Below are 22,366 nucleotides of genomic sequence, written 5' to 3'. Positions count from 1 at the left end.
TATCTAAAGGTAGGAGACTAATAACCTTTCTTAAGGCTATTTCCTACGTGTCAACCATAAAAAAAATGTGTTTAAATGATAGGATCCATGTAATGTATCTCTGGTAGAGGAAAGGACGTGTTCTGGAGATTGGTTTTTGAGGTGGGAGATGACACGAGCGTGGCGAGTGATTGGCTATGGGGGGGGGGGGGTGAAGGAAAGGTCGGAGTCAAACACAACCCTGAGGCCGAGGACCTGCTGCCTAGGAGTTTATAGTAAGGCCATAGACTGCAATGGATATATGACAAAAAAAAAGCGTTAACTGTGTCTGAACAAGCCACAAATGTTCTGGAACTATATCATTTGGACCATAGTGTGTTTTGGTCATTATGTATAGCGCCTTGTATTATAGTAATTATTTCTAATACCAACATTCACACTGGTGGAGGCAGATTATTTGGATGTGCTTTGCAACCACAGACAGTTGTAGTCATTGAGACAACAAATAGGCTTCAAATCCTAATGTTTACACAAATGCTAAGCCCTTTGTCTGATATTGCAACTGGACAATGTTACCAAGTACATCAGCAAATCAAAAACTGAAATGGTTAGAGAAAGAGAAAAAAAGTGATTTCCAAGGCTGTGGTGTCAATAAGCCAAACCCTCTGACCCCCCCTCTATTTTTCCGGAGACTGACGGACAGCCATGCTCAGTTCCAAGCAGTAAAGATCTTCTAATTTCTTAAACTCAATGCATATGAAAGCAAATATAAGTTATTTTTGCTTATAACAATTAGATTATAGATATTGTAAAATTAATGAAATGCATAATTTTTATTTTGAAGCTGGAATCGGCTTGTTTCCATCTCCACCCAAAATTGTTCCTGACTCAACAACCCCTGGTTGTTTAAATGGCCAAGTCACAATTCAGACCTCAGACCATGTAATTGATGATGTGAGACCCTTAAAGGGGTGTTACACTTTACTGTCATCTGGCAATTTCTTCATTGCTTCCAGGGTTCTGACACCAGGTTACTTGGTTGGAGCCAGTCCCCCAACCCTGGGTTCTCTCCACCCCTTCCCACTTTTCCTGATTTCACAAGTAAATGACATGTGCTATTTGAGCTGGCTGTACTATAGTCTAGAAATAACAATGAGTGTGTGACAATTCTCTATCTGCTCAATTGCTTTGTAATCTGGAGTAATATTTCTAGATTTGATAAGAGTTATCCAGGATAAGAAAGCATGGCTGCTTTACTTTCTATTCTTGGAGTCTGATCCCAGCAGCACCTGTTCATGTTATGTTGACCTGAAACTACCAACACTCCTTTGACCCATCATATCTGTCACAATGTCATGGCTATTTTCAGAGCCTAAGGCCCGGTTCACATCTGCGTTCTACCGTTCGGGGAGTCCGCTTGAGGACCTTCCCCCCCCCCCCCATGAATGTAAACCTATGCACATTAAAAAGCGTTTAGTAAAGAAACCACTCAGACCGCATAGACTGAGGTCTATATGATTTCCGCTCTGTCTGCATGAATCATGGAGAGAGAAAAGTACTGAAGCACCACTTTTCTCTTCGCATGTTTAGTACGGAAACCACATGGACCCCATTTGGTCTGTGTGGTTTCTTAGCTAACGGCTTTTTAATTCTTTTAGGTTTCCATTCGTGGACTACCTGAATGGAATACCGAATGCAGATGTGAACTGGGCCTCACTATTGTGCAAATAATCTGTTTTCTACAGTTGGAAGATGTATCTAGGACAATCAGAAATGGTAGCGTGTGTGTGTGTGTGTGTGTGTGTGTGTGTGTGTGTGTGTGTGTGTGTGTGTGTGTGTGTGTGTGTGTGTGTGTGTGTGTGTGTGTGTGTGTGTGTGTGTGTGTGTGTGTGTGTGTGTGTGTGTGTGTGTGTGTGTGTGTGTGTGTGTGTGTGTGTCATTATGCTAATGCTTCTCAAAGTTTGAAAAGCTGAGCATGCATTGCTATATATACCAGCTTGCTTGCTCATGTTAAGTGTTTCATGGCAATTGACTACATTAGTGGGCTATTTGGGAGCTACAACTACTTTGGAACTACTAGAGCTTTTGCTTCAAATCAATCTATTTATCTCTCTCCTCTCCTTTTCTTCCTCTGTCATACGCTGGTCTCAGATTAGGCAGCAGGAATCACCGGACCAGTTCACATTAGTCAGTGAGGTTCAGTAATGTTGGTGTGGAAAAGTTTTGACTCCTGAAAAAGATCCCTTCTCCTGTGGATAAATGTATTATTGAATGGTGGTCACATATATGCCCTAATTTAATTGCATGGGCCTTTCTCCTGAAATTTATTTTATGCTGTTTAATTTTTTTTAAAGATGTAACATTGTACCACCACTGTCAGATATTTCAGGGATCTTATGCTGCCCAATGTACTAGAGTGCACCCATAATAAATACATTGTAAAATGTTACTACATGTGACCACCCCATGCTTTACTCCTCCTTCTTGTCCTTAGTGTAGAGCAGGGTAGGTCACATGATCAAGAGCTAGCATGGTAGGAGGGGAGGCTGAAATACACAGGACTTCTAGGCTCCAGGCGGTAGTTTACAAAGCTCACACGGTGGGGAGGCAGCACATATTAGTGAGACCTTGTGCTGCATTTAATACAATGCTAGAACCCTTTACGTATTACTTATTTTTGCTTTTGTGGCGTTCTTTATAGGAGGTGGGTTATTTGGTCATTTTAGTTACTCTTTTAGTGTCATTATTGTAGAAAAAAAGTGGATATGTTTCTAGCAAATTGTTAAAATGGACAGGGTATCCATCAGAGATTTGAGGCTGTAGATCTATTTATAGTTCTGCTGTTGTCTAATAAACTGCAAGAGGAGGATACATAATCCAATGAGCCATCTGTTCTGTTTTCCTTTTTTTTTCCCCCAGTTCACTCATGTCTTTATGTGAAATGAAAATATTCTCATTTGATTTGCATTTTTGATCTTGTTACACACAAATGAGGACAGACTGAGAGTTTCCAATGTAATCTAGAGCCGTGTATGACACGGATCATTTCATCCAGCTTTTACTCATGGTTCTCCAGCAGCTTTACTGTTCCCAAGCACTTTACTATATATACAAACTGGTGTACCTGTAACACACGAGCTTCAAAAAGGATACTTAGAATACATAACTTATTGTTATAATTATATCAGTTCATGTAATGATTTAATGGGGTTGACTAGAGTAATGTCATTTGGTTCTTGTGGAAATATAACACTACTAACATATTGAGATTTTAATTGTGAATGGTACACCAAAGGCCAGATCTCAGTGCCTATCTTGGAAACTCAACTTAAAGGGGTTGTCCCATCACAAGGATCCCATCTATACTGCTTGTTAATGTGGATGTAAGATTTTTCCTAAATACACTGCTTCAGCAAAACTACTTTGTTTGTCCACTATCTTACTTTATTCAATTCATTGTTGACACATCACTTGACTTTTGAGCCGATAAGTCAAGGGCTGTATCTGCTGCTCTCAGGGGGGAGGGAGGAGGGGCTAAGTGCACGGGAGCCAGCCTGTGTTTCTAGCTAATCCTTGGCCTACACCACGTGACCTAGCTTCCTGCTCTCAGATAGGGGAGAAGAGCTGCTTTCACTTCTGAATTCGTCTTCTGTTCTCCCAGTAATCAGGCTAGCTAATTCAATTGTGTTCATTATGGCAGAGACAGGCAGTCTCCTTATGTAACACAGAATGGAGTTGCTCCTGCCTGTACTTCATAGTCCAATATTGTGCATATAGTGTTTGAGGACCTTTGATGACGTCACAGGCCCTTCAGCTGCCCCATAGGTTCACGCTATGCGGTGGGCGGAGCTACACACTAATTTGGGTGCGGAGCTAAACGGCAGGTTGCATATGAAACCCCGCCCACCAAATGACGCAAGAAACCAGGAAGAAAGAAGATTTTACAGCAGTGAAGACTGATGAGTATGCGACGTGGGAATACCGCTTTAAGCCTTCATGCTCACATGGGCAGAGATCTTCTTCCTTTACTCTGTGCCAGTGACATGATGAAGGGAGCAAGCTAGCCCAAATGTTTAGCTGAAGTTACATTCACAGCTGCGCTAGGTGTCTGTTTGGTACAGATCCATCCACAGTAACCCAATGAAAAAGTGCTGCAAGATGGACTTTTTTGGAAGGAATAAAAGGGAGAAAACCTGACTCCCAACAGGCCGCATTAATAGGGGTCCCTTTGGCTCCATTTCTGCCTGCTGTGTTTACGTTTTGTTTTTTTTTGTTTTTTCACTCTTTAAAGGGGCTCTATCAGCAAAATCATGCTAATAGAGCCCCACATATGTGTGAATAGCCTTTAAAAAGGCTATTCAGGCACTGTAAATCTTATATTAACCCCCAGTCCCGTTTTTAAATAAAAGGATGAAAACATATATGCAAAACTTACCTGAACGTGCACCCTGGGCGGGGGTGCACGATGCGACGTCAGCTTCGGGCACGCTTGCCTCTTCTGACTTCTTGGAGTAACGCCTTCTTGCTCCGTGTCTTCTTCCGGCTTCTTCTCGTGAAATCCCGCGCCTGCGTAGTAGTGCTTCCCTCCGAATCGCTACTGCGCAGGATCACTTGCCATTTCACTTAATGGCAGTTTGCGATTGTACTGCGCATGCGCAGTACTGTCGCGTACGTCTACGGGGACTGAGCCTGCGCAGTAGCAATTCGGAGTGAAGCGCTACTACACAGGTGCGGGATTTCACGAGAAGAAGCCACTGAGCAAGAGGGCGTTACTCCAAGAAGACAGAAGAGGCAGGCGTGCCCGAAGCTGACGTCGCATCGTTTATCCCCGCCCAGGGTGCACGTTCAGGTAAGTTTTGCATATATGGTTTTTATCCTTTTATTTAAAAAACGGGACCGGGGGTTAATATAAGATTTATGGTGCCTGAATAGCCTTTTTAAAGGCTATTCATGCATATGTGGGGCTCTATTAGCATGATTTTGCTGATAGAGCCCCTTTAACAATTTTTTTTGGCTCTCCTACCAACAGACCAGGAGAACTGACTTCCCAGCACTGATGTGAATGTAAAATTATGCTAAGTTCACACTAGCGTTTGGGCTTCTGTCCTTCAGGTCCGCTTAGGGACCCAAAAATGGAAACCCTATCCACTTAAAGCAGTTACATGTGAAAACCCACGGACCCCATAGACTATAATGGGTTTATTTCTGGTTTCTACTGAATTTTAAGCGGAATGGGCGATAGAGACTCAAATGCTAGTGTGGACCTAGCATTAACCAGCTTGCTTCTGGCTTTGCGTCAGCCATGATGGACAAAGGTCATGGCTTATGTGGCATTCACACTTGTGCCACTGTTCGTCCTTCGGGTTTCTGCCTAAGTCCCTGGAAAACTGCATAGGGGACGGCTTGCTGGTGGTCAGTTAAAAACAAAAGACTCATTCATTTGCTTTGAAACATTATTATTTATAATTTTGCACGGACACAAAGTTGGACATGAAAAGACCCATTCAAATTAATATATATTTTTTTTTTTTTTTTTACTGTTCACTGGCAAGTCATCCCTATGCAGGCTGTAACTCAAAGGGTGGACAGTGGCGCAAGTGTGAACGCCCCTAGCTGTTGAAAAGCCACTCCTCTTAACATCCCCAACATACAGGCAGAGAGCTTCTACCCTTGTCTTATCAGTATGAAGAGATGAGATGTGGCTTCAAACCACAGGACTAACTTTGAAATACAGTGGAGAAAAAAAGATATGGAGTACACATCCTAGGAGTTAACAAAAGAACTAGAAATCTTGCATGCATAGTCGGAAACTGCATACATTAAGGAAGCAGTGTAGCTTGCTGTACTCTGTTGTCTCCATAGCTATTTTCCTCTGGTAGTTCTACTGTGTAGGATACGTGCAGTCAGAAGGAGGGAGCCGCATAATGGCGTCTTGGCCAATATGGGTATACCCAATCATTTGTGGTGCTCTAAAAGTATGTGATGCTGATAACTATAGCACACTAATGAAGAGATGGCATCATTAAAGGGATTATATCATCATCCCCCCCCCACTCTTCATATTCAGACTTACCACAGTCTGGCTATATTGTAGGTGTGACTGGTGGGAGACGGTACGCCCGTTTATTTCAGTGTGAATGCCGGAGATAGCCGTGTACTGTACTTAAGGTATCTCTTGGGATCCTGTTGAAGTGAATGTAAGTGCTGATCACAAGTCACATCGATTTAGCCTGCCTGTGGGTCTCCTTGCCGTTATTTGGGTCAGTGAGGGTCTCATCAGTCAGACCCCCACTGATCAGATTTTTCTATCCTATGGATAAAGCGGTCATACCACAAAGTATTTATCCTCTTTAAGCTGTGTTCACACTGAGTTTTTTTTGGCCAGGAAACTGACTCAAATTCCTTCTAAAAACGCCTCACCATAGGACTGTATGGTGAGGTGTTTTTTTGGAGGAGGAGTTTGAGTCAGTTTCCTGGCCAAATTCCCAACCAAAATACTCCGTGTGAATGCAGTATCCTAAAACCTCAAAGTATTCTAAATTTATATATTATGAGCTCTGGGGACAGATGAGTTATGGTTCTGTCTAATAAAGTAGTAAAGGTAGGTTGGAGATGTCTTGGCTCAGTAGATATTCTGTAAATCGTATGTCTATCTTACTATTTACATGGAAGTCAGCTGAGGTTTGCCATATGCTGCAACTGTCCAAATTCTCAGATTACAATGTTTGCCCATGGGCAAAATGTGAGTTGTCTCACAGCCAGAATATTATTCCTATAAATACTGTTTTACGTCTATGTATTCTTGCTGTATATTTCTGTCTTTTGATAAGATATACCTATTCTTTCATTAGAATGATTTTAGCTGCACAGTTTTGTCAGGAGTTTAGAACTGTGCTTGCTAGTATTGTATTGCTGTATAGATACGTTTGACATCCAGATTTTTAGGTATTTGTTTTGATCCTGAAATCTCTCAAGTAAAAAAAAAGTAATATAATTTTTTTTTTTTTTTTTTTTCTTTTAAAATAACTTCATTAAGTTACTGCTGCAGCAGCTGTAGCCAGACTCTCCTTACATGGGGAGACATATAATTTTGTAGGCAAAGTGTTTACTGCTTTGCTTTCAAAGTACAACATTACACTGAAATCTTCATAAATGGTGGCCACCCTACCGTCTTGTGGGTTTATTAGAGATGAGCAAGTATTATTTAATCGAGTAGGTATTCGATCGAATACTACGTATTAATAATATTCGTACTCGATTGAATACTACTAGCTATTCGCAGTAAATATTTGTTTCAGAGCCAGTGTTGACTAGCTGAATGCTATACAGTGTATACCATTCGGCAAATCAACGCTGGTTCTGCAGCAGGCTCATCTCCTGCTAGTCAGGAGAGCTGGCAGCTTGCTGTTACGAGCGAGCTTACTTTTTCTCATAGGAATGAATAGCCCAGCATTGATTGGCCAGTGTACAGCATTCGGCCAATCAACGCTGGTTGTGCCGGAGGCTCGTCTGTGATGAGGTGGAGTCTAAGATCGGACCAGAATGGAGACTGCTGTGGTCCGATCTTAGACTCCGCCTCCTCACAGACGAGCCTCCGGCACAACCAGCGTTGATTGGCCGAATGCTGTACACTGGCCAATCAATGCTGGGCTATTCATTCCTATGAGAAAAAGTAAGCTCGCTCGTAACAGCAAGCTGCCAGCTCTCCTGACTAGCAAGGACAAGCCTGTGGCAAATCAACACTGGTTCTGCAGCAGGCTCGTCCTTGCTAGTCGGGAGAGCTGGCAGCTTGTTATTACGAGGGAGCTTACTTTTTATCAGCACAACTGCAAGCGCTGTGCAGGTAAAGCGCACGGTCCCCATAGGCTATAATGGGATTCGATATTTGATCGAGTAGTCGAATATTGAGGCTCTACTCAAAACTAATATTGAATCTCGAATATTTCACTGTTCGCTCATCTCTAGGGTTTATATGCGTAACAGCCTTCAGTTATTGTGTATTCTTTTATTAAAAGAAATATGCAAAAGAGTTTAGGGAGAGGCTAAATTACAGTATACAGAAGAGCAATTTTCTTTCTTTTCTTTCTCACATTTACGCTGCAAGCTTCCATTGTCATATTTAGTTCTACTCTATGCCCTTGGCTGTTCTTGAGAATTGATGAATTCCACAAGGACCTAATTTTAAAGAAGCTGACAGTTTCTATTCCACAGTGGAGAAGAGGGGAATTATGAACAATGTAAAATGCAGATTTCATATCAGAAAGGGTTACAAAAAGAGAAGTCTCTGAGTGCTGAGCTCTTTTCAGATATGTTTAGGCAGGTTCTTGCATGTTTTGGCAGAAGGAAAAAAAAAAAGCAAAATCATTAACCCTTTTTGCTCAAACTGGGGTGGGACTTGGGGTTGGCTGGTCACTCTGCATTAAAAATCCGTGTACATTATAGCCAGTGATTGATCAGTCACATTACCTGTCCAACGGGATTGGAAAGTAGGGAGACTGTTGAGAAACCTGTGAAATGGAGAATTGGCAAGATAAAATATTACTATTTATTTTACCTTGATTACAAATCATGAATGATTATTTTAGGACCCTCTCCTTTTTATGTACCACGCCTCTATTTATATGGCTCGCATACCACAAGTTTTTTATTTTGGTTATTCACATATCAGCAATAGAGTACAGTTAGTGACGTGTCCTTTAGCCAATGACCACGTGAGACAGGATGACGCGGATGCAAAAAAATTGTTTTAATGATGGAATATAACCAATGGCCTTGTGAGAGGGGATGACATGGATGCAGAAAATGATCTTAATAATGGAATGTGAGCAAGTTTACGTCAATTACTGTAGCTGGCTTTTGGTAATGGTTTTTGATTAATTGCCAAGCCCTACGTTAACATTATAATAAAGAAATCAAATGTATTTAATCCATTTATTTTTTAAATATATGGTTCACACTAAATAATTTATTAATTCTCCAGATTATGGTTCTGTGAATACCTAGTTGCAGGTTTTGTTTTGTTTTTTCCCCAACTTTATTCAATGTACTCGTGTAAACTTTTATTTATAGTTTTTACTTGGTTATTATTTAGTCTCATTAAAGAAGATCTGTCACCAAGTAGAAAATGCTAAATTCCATGCTTCATTTGATTCTCTCCGTGCCCCTGCACAGTCTGGTGTTTTTCATTTTAAAGTACTTTTCACCACCTCCACAGATTCAAGTTCACCTATGTTAATAGGCACTTTCATTGATTCTAGCGCAGTTGGAATTTTATTTCTCAAGCCCCCACCATTCCTGAGTAGCAAATGCAGTTAGTTTTGATACCTTATGTGCTATTTAAAGTGGACCTTTCACCACCGGCTTGTTAGATGTGGGTGGGAACCTTCTGTAGTTATCTGAAAAACTAAAAAGGTTCCTGCCCACTTAGAGAATAAAAGCTTGTTTGTGTAAACTTCCTGGGGCCATATCTTCTGAATGGATGAATTAATTTTAAATATAGAAATACTACATTGTGTGGCACTGTGCATGTATGTTGTTCAGCATTTTCTACTTGGTGACAGGTCCTCTTTAAGGGGTTACTGGTTTCGATGATGATGATGATGATGATGATGATGATGATGATGATGATGATGACCATGCACAACTAGTGAACAACTGTAGCACTGTTTTAAACTAAAGCCGCCATGTTTTTCTAATCCTGTGCAACCTCTTTAAACAGCAATCCGTCTGTTGAACCAAGGCTTTATAATGTGATATAAATTGGTGGTGCCTTGTTCTGGAGGACACACAAGTCTAGCACTCTGTAGTCCATACATATTTTATGCAGAATAAGTAACTAAATATGATAGTAGTGCACAAGCTAATTTGCTGTACTTGTAGTACTAGGTGTCGTTACATGTCATTATTCTCCTGTTACCAACCCTCTCTGCATTTATGGTATTACATACATCATGGGAAAATATAGCCCCAATAGCTTGTAGAAACGTATAAATATTTGATAACTTGAGAATTTTTAATTTAATGCTCGGACACATTGTTCTATCTGCTTAAAACTTTCTTCAGCTTATGATATGTGAAGACTTTGACAAGTCTTTCATCTAAAAGAATGGATAACTGTGCATCACTACTGACATACTGTACATTACCACCCCAATGGATATCCTGGAGTAGTCCTTGGTGTTAGTGTGAGCATCTTCCATCCTCCCAAGGATGTATGTGTGTATTTTTTTTATTTGAAGCATAAGTGTCACACAAACTGAGTACAGAGACCAGCATATATCTAGTGAGTGTTTTCTACAAGCTTAATGTAATTTCATTACAATTACAGTTGTTCCAGGACTTTTCACTGCTTAAGACTACTTCTGAAAGTCGACCTTACAACAAACTCTCCAAACAGACAAAGAAATCTGTCAGAGTTTAGAACAAAAGCTGCTAAATACCTTTTAAATCAGCCCGGATAATGTGGTTTAGTAATTGGCTTACATTTTAATACAGCTTTAAACAGATTAGACTGTGGCCTATGAAGTAATGCATAGCACAACATAACACCTTTGTGTGACACACTGGATGAAACTCTCCACACCTACAGTAGTTTACAGCACAGATGCATCCACGACTACAGATTTTCCACTTTTTTTGTTTGTTTGGTTTTTTTTATAAATATTATTGCCTATTGAATGTGGGTTCAGTAATTGCTGCTTCCAATGAGATTGTACACAAGGCACAATATTACCCATAAACTTCTATTTTAACGTTTCCTCATGGCTGTACGATTGACCACTTTTTCACCTGTTGACAAGAAATGCCAGTCAGACATTACTATTAGAGACAAGACTAGGCAAATCTGTAGATCCAGAAAGCCAGTTTGAGTAGAAATGTGTTATTGGGGCCTAGTAGGGAGGTAACTGGTTTGCTGAAAATTACTGCTGCTGTCTGATGCTTAACCCCATTAGTGCCAGATAACAAATTAACCTAAAAAGAGGCTCATCCCTGGAATCACTGAACAGCAAGAGAGATGACTGTAAGAGACAATGATCTTTCTTTCTTAAAGGACCTTTCACCTCCTCCACCAACTCAAGCCCTTTGCATCTGCTAATAGGTGCCGTTCCACTGACTGCAGCACAGTTGGAATTTTCTTGTTTAGCCCCCACCATTACTAAACAACAAGCGCAGTTGGTTTTGATGCCTTATATGCTATTTAAAGAGGACCTTTCATCACTTGGGGCACATGTGGTTTTTATATACCACTAGAAAGCCAACAGTGCACTGAATTCAGCACACGGTCAGCTTTCATGATCTGTGCCCCAGGTGAAGAGCTATCAGTGTCGGCACCGTAGCTCTTGACCGTCAGAAGGGAGTTTCTGACAGTCAGTCAGGAATGCCCCTCCTCAGAGCAGCGCCTATAGCGCTGTACTGTGAGAGCGTAGAGGAACGCCTCTTCCCTCTCCTCATAGTACTCTTCTATAGACGAATACTGGGGGGGGGGGGGTGGCCTTCCTCCCAGCTCACACAGTACAGCGCTATAGGCGCTGCTGTGAGGAGGGGCGTTCCCGGCTGACAGAAACTCCCTTCTGACGGTGAAGAGCTACGGTGCCGACACCGATGGCTCTCTTCACCTGGGGCACAGATCGTGAAAGCTGACCGTGTGCTGAATTCAGTGCACTGTTGGGGCACGTGGTTTTATATACCCCTAGAAAGCCAAGTGATGAAAGGTCCTCTTTAAGCTCTAATGCCAGAAGGGCAATGTCAGATAGGGTGTGTGATTCAGAGCTCCAATCGGAGGCAGGATCAGAATCACACCCCCTGGTCTGATCCTGCCTGACACCGCCCTCCTGACAGTTTTGATGCCTGATATGCTATTTATGCTCTTTACTAACAGCGTTGATTGCTTGAAAGGTCCTCTTTAATTCATATGCAACTCTTCCTCCATACCCCTCCTTTACCAACACACACAACTTGAAAGAAAAAGTTTCAATATTTTCTTGCTTCACCTTTACTTCAGATGAGTGCATCAACATAAAAATTGCAGTTAACATAATATTCTGGACATTCTCTCTTATGCTCCAGCAATAGCAAGCTTATAAAGTGATTCTGTGAGGGCAATTTGGGACACTAAGCCACTCCAAAGACTTTATGGAGTTGGGGCTTAGTGTCCCAAATAAAAAAAAAAAAACAAACCACCCTTTATACTTTGCGTGTGTACTTCCAGGCCCTGCACAGTTGTTAGATGAAGCCGGTAAAAGTACACCTCAGTATAACTGCGCAAGTGGCGAACTTTGGGTGCATGTGCAGTGAAGCCAAGGTGTACTTCCTCGGTTTCATTGAACAGTTAGGGGGCGTTCACACTACTGTTGATGTCCATTATGAAGGTGTCCGTTTAAAAGAAAAAAAAAACGGACACCTATCTTAACGGACACTAAGGGGGCGTTCACACTACCGTCGGTGTCCGACATGTAGTGTCCGCTCCTAGTGTCCGCTCAAAATCTGTCACGGACACTAGGAGCGGACACTAGCTGTGTCCGTGACACCTGTCATTCACTTGAATGGGCATCGGGTGTGTTCTTTTGCACTCCGTGCCCGTCCTTCCCTGTCCGCAAGAGAAGATGTCCGACTTCTCAAGCGGACAGAAAAACCCTCGGACATCTTCTCTTGCGGACAGGGAAGGACGGGCACGGAGTGCAAAAGAACACACCCGATGCCCATTCAAGTGAATGACAGGTGTCACGGACACAGCTAGTGTCCGTGACAGATTTTGAGCGGACACTAGGAGCGGACACTACATGTCGGACACCGACGGTAGTGTGAACGCTCCCTAACTGATATTAAATTTTTTTTTTTTTTTTTTTTTTTTTTTATGGATTAATTTAATCATTTAATGGATCAGTTAAAAAAAAAAAACGAACACATTAGCATCAGTTAGTGTCCGTTTTTTTTATACTGTCCGTTTTTTTTCTTTTTGCTGTTTATGCCTTCTGAGCATGTGCAGAAAATAAACGGACAGAAAATAACGGACTGTAACTGATGGCCATCAGTTACTGTCCGTTATATGTCCGTTGCCCATAGACCTCAATGTTAAATAAAAAAAACGGACACTTTCTGTCCGTTTTTTCAAACGGACAAAAAAATCCTGCATGTGTGATTTCTCTGTCCGCTTGAAAAAACGGACATGGTTGTTAACGGACCCTTAAGGACACAAACTGACAACAGATGAAATCCCATTGAAATGAATGGAAATTGTAACGGACACAGCTAGTGTCCGTTGCTAAAATCTTGAACGTAGTGTGAACGCCCCCTTATGCAGACACTGGGAGTGCCAGAGATTTCTTGTGGATTATTTATTTATTTATATATATATATTTTTTTCCTCTCAATACGGACACATATATTTACAGCCAGGCTACGTACAGTGCTAAGCCCTTGTCCAAATCCTGGGTGCTTTGGTGTCTTAAATTACCCTGGGAGGTTTTCTTTAAATTTGTGATGTATTACATACAGTACAGTGAAAAGGTTAAATTACTCCTGGAAAGATTGGTGGAAATGCTAGCTCAAAGTGAGATCTGTCTTCATGAAATTAGAATTGAAACACTTGGTCTGTAGATGCTATCACTCAAAATAAGTCTGCAGGCAGGATGTTATAGATCAGACTGAACTGAGCAGATTGATACATAGTATCATTTGAAAAGATACAGTATAAGTGGAGATTTAAATGAATAAAGTTCTACGGAGGTTAGGAGTCACATTGGGAGGTCATGCTCAGCAATTGACCGTTATCTATGTATGCACAGGGAGGCTTGTCAGTCATTGAGTGGGACCACCCTCTGGACACCTAAGCAAGGAAATGAATAAATGGCAGGATATACTGACTAATTTTCCACAAAACTATACGTCATTCTGCTCCGCTCCCCCTGCATATTAGTATGTAAGGTTCACTTTAACCTCAATGTTCTGCGCTGTACTATTACATCATGCTGAGCGGATAGTTAACGATCAACGCCATAATAGTACGGCACTGTAATACCACAGCACAGAGGCCGGAGTTGGAAGATACTCCGGTGGTTTAAAAAAAACTCCGGTTGTCATAAAAAAAAAACAAAAAACCTCTCAGTTAAATTGACAGAAAAATAAAAAAGTAGGGGGCAACACTGCATCAGTGGTTAGAACTGCAGGCTTGCAGCGCTGGAGTCCTGGGTTTGAATGCTGCCAAAGACAAAACATCTGCAAGGAGTTTGTATGTTCTCCCTGTGTTTGTGTGGATTTCCTCCCATATTCCAATAGACATACTGATAGGGGAAAAATATAGATTGTGGTCTCACAGTCTACATTTAAAAGAAAAGAAGAAAAAAAAGTTATACATTTTGGAAGGAGGGAAAAACGGAAACAATGCTTCTTACAAAGCATTTACCTGCAGACCACATAGACTGGAATATAGACTTAAAGGGGTATTCCCATGAACATAATTATTTTTAAATTTGTAGATAATTAAAAGTTAAACATTTTTGAAAATATAAGTAATTAAACACTTTGCAGAGTTTTAAGGATTTTCTCTAAATATCTTGCGGTCACAGTCTGTTATCTTGATCGGTTGCCAGTGGATATGACCATGAATGTAGGAACTTTCTAAGGTCAGAAAATCAGCTATGATTTCCTTATTGTAGCCAGGATATCTTCTCATACATGTAGTGTCCCTGCCTGATAACCCCACTACAATAAGAAAATCATAGCTGGGTTTTTGAAAAGTTCCAGACCATAGAAAGTTTCTGCATTAGTGGTTGTATCCATTGGCAACTGATCAAGAAAACAGACTGCCACTACTAAGAGTTTGAGAAAATCTTTAAAACTTTGCAGAATTTTTAATTACATATATTTACAAAAATGTTTAACTTTTAATTATCTACAAATAGAGATATGATTATGTACATGGGAATACCCCTTTAAACTTCAATGTTGCAGAGTTTTGCAATATTATGTCCTTATGTATTGCTTGGCATTTAAAGTGTTTAATTTTTTTTTTTTTTTACTTTATTTTTTTTAATAAAGACTTGTGTTATTCCCACCTAATTGTAATGGGGCCGCTAGCAGCATACCAAAAAAATGGTTTTAAAAGGAAAGTTGTGCTCTGTGATGTTACAGCCATTATATCTGTACATGTGAAGTAATCTGTCAAATAGCAGCCTTGTTCTGCACAGAATTTTTAGATTACTTTTGTATGTAATGGTTTGGTATATTCACCTATAAAATATACTAGGGATAATAGGAAGCCATAACCTATAAAATATAACTTATATTTTATAGGTTATGGCTTCCTATTATCCCATTTCTCCTTTGTTTCATTAATTTCTGGAAACTAACTTGAATGTCAAGCTTGACTGTACATGTAGATTTTGGAAAGTGATTATGTACGCATTCAAACTTGTTGATTATAATGTGGTTATTCACATGTCTGTTTTTAAGTAGATTTTGACTCGCTGGGAAATTTTTTCCATTTCCATGGATAGGGTAATAGACTCAAGTCTATGGAGAATCCATGAAAACTGATCCTGGATGCAAAATGGCTATGAATAAAAATAGTTTACACACACACACACACACACACACACACACACACACACACACACACACACGTGTGTGTGTTTGAAAAGAGTCTAAACTGTAATGTGTATGGTCACCTTAACTTGGCAACAGAACAGGCATGGTAGATGTACCAAATCGTAAATCATATATACACTATCAACTAGTAACTCATTATATTAGTGGTCGTAGTTTAGACGTTGGTAAATTTCTTCACAAATAGCACAAGTAAAAGAATTAATATTTGTCATTTTTTTGTTCTCTTCCAGTGAGTATGTTTTTGAATACGCTGACTCCTAAATTTTACGTTGCTCTGACTGGCACATCCTCACTCATCTCTGGACTAATTTTGGTAAGTAAACAAACAGTTTCTTTTATTATAATGTGACGAGTTCAGCTTTTGTGCTGTTAAAGGTGTCTGCCATTTTACGGCATGCTTAGTGGGGTCCTATCTATTAGGGCATCACAATCCTCAGAATACAAGGCTGGTTGACTGCTGCTCTTTACAGATTTTGTCTGCACTGTAGTGTTCCTGCTCTGCTGTTTTTCAGGTAACTTGCCATTATTCCATTCACCTAAATGGGCCTGCTGCAGTTACCTGTGCAGCTTATCAGGAGCAAGGAATAAGCTGAAAGGACCTTTCTCCCTTTGCTCTTGTGATTGGTGTGTGTCCCAGAGGCAACCCCCTTACCAATCACAAGCTTAGACGTCTAGTGATCTGCCATAATGTTGCTAGTTGGTATTGCCCCTTTGAAATATGGTTTCCATTATGGGAAAAAAAGCAATTGTGGACATTCAGGAGCACTGTTGTGGTAACAAAATGAACATGCATGCATTATGTATACTACATACCACTGGAAAAATTTACACACTTGGAAAATTTACACACTACACACTCCAAATCAGAATCTACAAGGGTAAGTGTCCATGTGGCAGTCACCGTGCCACTGAAAAACACCAATGTTTGACTTGCTACAAATCAGCACAGGTTTTTAAACCAAATGTTATTGGAGATGGTGTTTTGCAGATAAACTGTATTTAACCTGCAAGAGTGCTCAGGGTGCCAGAAGCAGCTAGTGGATGTTCAGCGTGTGCAGCACTACTATACAAGTCACAGGAGCAGCGCTGCAATTCCTCACAGCTATACAGCCCTACTTTACATGCTGCTGATTTAGTTCCAGCCAAACTAGTCTTTCACAGATCTATATTGTTGAAGTATTATTGAATACTATTCAATATTACTACTTCTGTGCCAACCCCTGAATAAACAGAAGAGCGTGCTTCATTTTCTTTAACAGGTTGTCCTTAGTTTTCATAACAAGAGTTTGCCATGGTTTGCGTGTATTAATGTACCCCAGCTATAAATTAATTCATTAAAGGGGTTTTTTTTAGAACAAATACAATCTACAGGGAATACTGTAAATGGGGGGGGGGTAGAATTCTTATTTGCTTTGTATATTAGAGCATTCCCTTTCAATGAGTTTTGCCCTAGCTTCACTAATGGAATTTTACAGAGCAGTATTTTCTACATAAAAGACAATTGAAGCTGTGTTTCAGTCTGTTACCTTATATGCTGACTGCTCTGCAGTAAGAAATTTGCCTGGTGAGTCAAGCAACTTCTAACATCTGACACTTAAATATAATACAGATGTAATAAAACCTTCTAACATATTTTAACTTGTTTTAATAAATTTATAGTCAGTGCAAATGGCAAACACCATATCTCTCCTGCTTCTTGCACAGGGTGGTTTGCACTCCTGTATGGATTCATTTGGCAAGTAAGGGATGAAACATTTACAGTGTTCATTGATGTCTATGGAGCTGTGCTGCAATTTTGCACTTTGAACTAATGAAGTCAGATCTCCATGGAGGATGGAAGAGTATATAGTCATGCTTCACTTTTCCTTGAGGAATCTTCATTAGAGCTCTGGTGCTATGTCACTTTGAGGAGATTCATATTCTTTATAGCAGTGGCTTTTTTTTCCCTCCTGTCCAGATTATTACACCACTCTACCAGTTTAGTGGCCAAAGATAACTTAGCTGTGTTTACTTTCCTCTTTGAGGAATAAGTGATAGGGTTTTACACATAAGACTCATGACAGATCTAAGGCTGAAATCGCATACTGGATTTAGGTCATGGTAGAGAAAATGCAGTGGCCAGATGTTTGCTGGTAGTTTGTATAAAATTAAATACACTGGTTTCTGATTGAGGTCATTGTGCTCACTTTTTTTTCCCCTTTAATACACTGCATGCTTTAGACAACCACTCATTGCAGACATAATGTAATTGCAATGTGGATGAAAATTGGCCATGCCAGTATACTGTATAACATTAATTCATTGCAAACTGATGACATTTAAAGCGGTTTCAGGGCCTGAGATATTGATTGCTGTTTCTGCTTTGCTGCTCCCCAAGCACAACATACATTGTATAGCGGTTGTGCTTGTTATTGTGGCTCGACCCCATTCATTTGAATGGGACTGAGCACAGCCATGTGACCAATGGATGTGATGTCGCTGGCCTGAGAAGAGTAAGTGAATCCCAATATCAAAGCCCCAGACTCTGCCTTTAATTTGGAACGGCTCAAGGATTTGTCTCTCTTACAAAACATTGATAGGAGCCATGAAAATCTGGTTGGTGGGGAGGCCAGCACTTCTCCTGTGCTCTAGTCATCTGTTGTAGAATGGTGTCAGCCTTCCACTGATCAGATATTTATAGCCTATCAACAGATCAGACCATTAAAAAGCCTAGAATCCTTTTAATAAAGCAAGTTTCCTCTGTTTTGAATCCACATCTCTGCAACAGCTTTCTACTCTGTCTAAAAGAGTGTTGAAAATATAAAACTGATATGTATCCTTGACTGCAGTGAAGGGAAAAATAGTTTGAAGCTTTTTTTTTTTTTTTTTTTTTTTTTTTTTTTTAATTTTTGTGCTAAAAAGTATAAAAATAACACATATACTTTTTGGTATTTTCCTAATCTTACGGATGCACAGAATAAAGTTATATTGACATCAGCATGTTAATAAATTAGAACATTATATGTACCCCAAAATGGTGCCATTGAAAGAATCATGTCCTACAAAAAAACCAATTTGTTAAGCAGGGTTCACACTAGCGTTGGTGTCCGATGCTAATGTTCGCGCAAAATCTTTCACGGACATTAGCATCGGACACTAGCTGTGTCCGTTACATTTTGCATTATTTTAAATGGGACATCATGTAGTGTCCTTTACTATCCGTGTCTGTCCTTAAGTGTCCGTTTACAAAGATGTCCTTTTTTTTCATTTTTTTTTTTTTTTTTTATATTCCCCAAGCCGACAGCTAAACCCTACATGGACATTAGCATTGTACACTAGCTGTCGGACACCGATGCTAGTGTGAACGCCCCCTTAGATGTCCAGTATAGGGTCTTCTCTTGTCCCAAACTAGTACAGGGAGCAGGCCATTATGTAAATAATATTGTGTCAATGAATCCTAGAGCTCTATGAAGGAACGTGTTGTTAATGACCCCTGTGTATAGTGGATTGGATAGACTTGTGCTCCTATCTGCACGCTTTACAAGGCATACCAAGGATGTCTGTTTAATTGATTCTCTGAGGATATTTACAGCAAAATAGACATTTCCCCAAAGAAGAGCACAGTCAGTAATGAGCGATCCCTGTGGCTCAAAATACCTAATTGTTTTATTTTCTCCATTTACAGTGATTTTCTGCTGAACAGAGATATTTGATGATTTCCTATACATCACCTTTTTAACTATTACAGTGAGCAGGCACAAGGGGATTTGAATCTAAATTTAGTTTTCCCAACAGTACACATTTATCTAGTGGCATAGTACTAAACAAAGTAGGGATCATCTATTAAGCATACCAGAATGAGAGGTCTGAATGCTTCCTGGCAATAAATGTAATATGCAAAATTGCAGACAGAACATTTGTTTGCTGTGGCTTCTGCACCAGACATCCAAATGGTGTAAAGGAAGTATGTGTAACTTGTCTATGGCTTCTCCGTGAAAAGAATTTATACCATACTCCTTTCACTTTATTTAATAACTTATTTATTTGTACTATTCATGTGATCTGGAACCAAAAAGGCTGAGTATGACTGCTGTAATAGTAGTAGACTGCTTCCCACACCAAATTATACAAGGGCACAAGACAAATTATGCAGAGTGGGCATTACACTGTTTATAATTGTAGTGCCAGGGTCACATAATATATACAAAGGAGTAGCGATTTACAGCTGTGTCATACCAGTGCCCTTATAAAACACTTGCTCCTCGCCACTGCAGTAAGAGATCCAAGTAAGATATTGAAGAAACAGAGGAGCACAGGTGTGTTGAATACTAGGACACTGTCTTCTCTCATTGCTTGTTGGAGGCTTGTTTGGGATGGAGCTAAATAGCCAGGAGCCTTGTGAAAGAGATCTGTGAGCCACATTTGACTTCGGAGGTACACTGTGGCCACCCTACATATATAGCCTCCTGTTTATAAGGCATGCACTGTGACTCTGTGAGGCTGTACATGCTGTTTAGTTACAATAACACAAGTTTGTGGCCATCAAAACAAGCAGCTGCTAATGCTATCAAGGAACAAGTTATTAGTTCCTAATCCAGTTTAGATAACACAGAAATAGATTTGTGACTGTCAACAGGATCAGGACCGGACAATTTTCCTGATAGCATTCCTACTGAGAGAACTAAAAATAACTTCACTGGAAATACATGTAACTTAAAGCTAAAGGAGCTTGTCTGCATATGTCTTATTCAAAGGATGATAGAACATCTAGAACTGTAATAAAAATGGATGTTGATGATTTGTGTCTGTTTACACTACAAAAATGTCCATTATTTTACTGTCTCTTAAAGGGGTTTTCCAGTTTCAACAAATGTTATAGTTTATATAATGAAACTTTATTCCAATATGCTTAGTGTATGAACTTCTCATGGTTTTGAAGATCTCTGTTGCCGTCATCCATTATTTACTTTGAGTAGATAAAAAATCAGTCCATGGTCATGTGATAGGCACACAGATGCATGGCTCATTACAGCCACAGCACAGTAATAAGACATATGCCAGGTAACAACCTGTACGCCTGTGTGTTCATCACTTGACCATGGACTGATTTTTATTCACTGGAAGTAAGCAATGAATGACAACAAGCTGAGATCTAGAAAACCAGTTATACAATTTTGCAATATATTTTCTGTATCAATTCCTCACATGAGGAATTGACAGACAGCATATTGGATAACTGTTCATTATACAAACCATAGCATTTAATTGCTGAAACTTCACAATTCCTATTAAATAACTTGTCAAATATTACTTGTAAATAAATAGCTCAGGTTAATATAAAAAAAACTGTAATATATTAGAGGAAAATGCCCTATCTCCTGCCTGGCAAACTGCTTTGTTCAGTGCTAGAGATCCATCTACACCAAAGACAGACTGCAGTTCATAAAATCCTATGGGGGAGGAGCAGGAAGAGGAGGGAGTGCAAAGCAGAAAGATCCAGGCATTCTGAAGCAGATTAAGATATCTCTCTCGCCAAAGCTTAATTCACATCTATAATGCTCACTCCAGCTACATACGACTGAAAATCTGTTTTAAAAAGTGTAAGAAATAAATCTTAAAATTTCCTGCAGCTGCTTATTCCTCTATGCTTGCTTCTCGGTCCCCAGGCTCCTCCTTCTTCCCTTCCTCTTCCCATAGTCCTCAGTGTAATCTGATCGGTTAGTTAGCTAAACAGTTTTCACAGTGGAGAGATCTCTCAGTGAGAAGACAGAGGTGGTGCTGGTAGAAATAGATGGGCACATTTTCCTCTAAGATACAGTATATTGCAGAGTTTGTTATATTCACCTTAATTTTTTTTTTTTTCTTGTAGATGACTAGTTAATTTATCTGGAACATTCCAGGCACAGCTGAATCACTGAGTTATACTTGGTGCCAGGACCTGAGGGAGCAAAGCATGACACAAAGATTCCAAGAACACCAAAGAAAATCCGGTATCATGCATCACTCCCTCAAGCCCTGCGCAAGGTACAAAACAGTAAAGAATTACTTGAGACAAAGCTGATTCAAAAGGGTGTTCTTATCTTAAAGACTTGGATAAGGGATAGGTTGCAGTTTGTTGTGTGTCCCCTGGTTTTGTGCCCCATTTTGAATGCAGTGGTAGCTAGCTTCAGCAGTCCCATTGAAATGAAACCAAGTGCTATAAATCTACTTTCTCCTGTGATCCCACTTGGAATGCATTGGGCAGGGGTGAGTCTGTTCAACCACCTCTTCATTCAGAACAGGAAGCAAACCACCCTTGTCATCACAATTGGTGTGGGTCCTAGCAGTGGGATCACCATCAATTTGCAGATGTAGATACAGAATAAATTACTAAAATGAAAAAGTCCTTTTATGGAATCCCATACACTTTTAAAGCAAGTTCTTTACAACGTGCTGACTTTGGCAGGAATAGATGACAGTCTGTATGGATGCTTCCTAACTCTTCCCTGCAGATGATGTTGCAAGAAACAAGAATGGAGCATGTAGAGTTTCATCATCTGAATCGAATGAGGCGCTAATCAGTTTATAGCTGGATATGTTATGTCACTGAGTGTAATACTATTTTAAAAGCATCCTATCTTTTAAACACATTACTTTTTTTCACCCTAACATGTCGGAATAGCCTTAAGAAAGGCTATTCGTCTCCTACCTTTTCTTCTCTGCGCCACCATTTGCCTGCAATCCCAGTTTTTTTTCGCTATGTAAACAAGCTCTTTCACAGCACTGGGGTTGCCAGAGAGCTCCAGCGCCACCTCCATCTTCT

The 22,366-nt window shown here is 40.1% G+C and overlaps 1 protein-coding gene across 4 annotated transcripts in view; it reads left to right on the top strand.

Moving 5' to 3' along the window:
* ST7 (suppression of tumorigenicity 7) overlaps positions 1-22,366 on the top strand; it is a 90,618-nt gene that overhangs the window by 19,082 nt on the left and 49,170 nt on the right. For all 4 annotated transcript variants that reach the window (XM_075274265.1, XM_075274264.1, XM_075274268.1 and 1 more), the window contains exon 2: positions 15,816-15,898. In XM_075274265.1, the coding sequence (XP_075130366.1) occupies positions 15,816-15,898 (83 nt within the window). The remainder of the gene's footprint in view (positions 1-15,815; positions 15,899-22,366) is intronic.

This window comes from Leptodactylus fuscus, chromosome 5, assembly GCF_031893055.1.
Source record: "Leptodactylus fuscus isolate aLepFus1 chromosome 5, aLepFus1.hap2, whole genome shotgun sequence".
Lineage (NCBI taxonomy): Eukaryota > Metazoa > Chordata > Amphibia > Anura > Leptodactylidae > Leptodactylus > Leptodactylus fuscus.
Note: the sequence above shows the minus strand (reverse complement) of the source record. Positions and strands in the feature narration are given on the sequence as shown.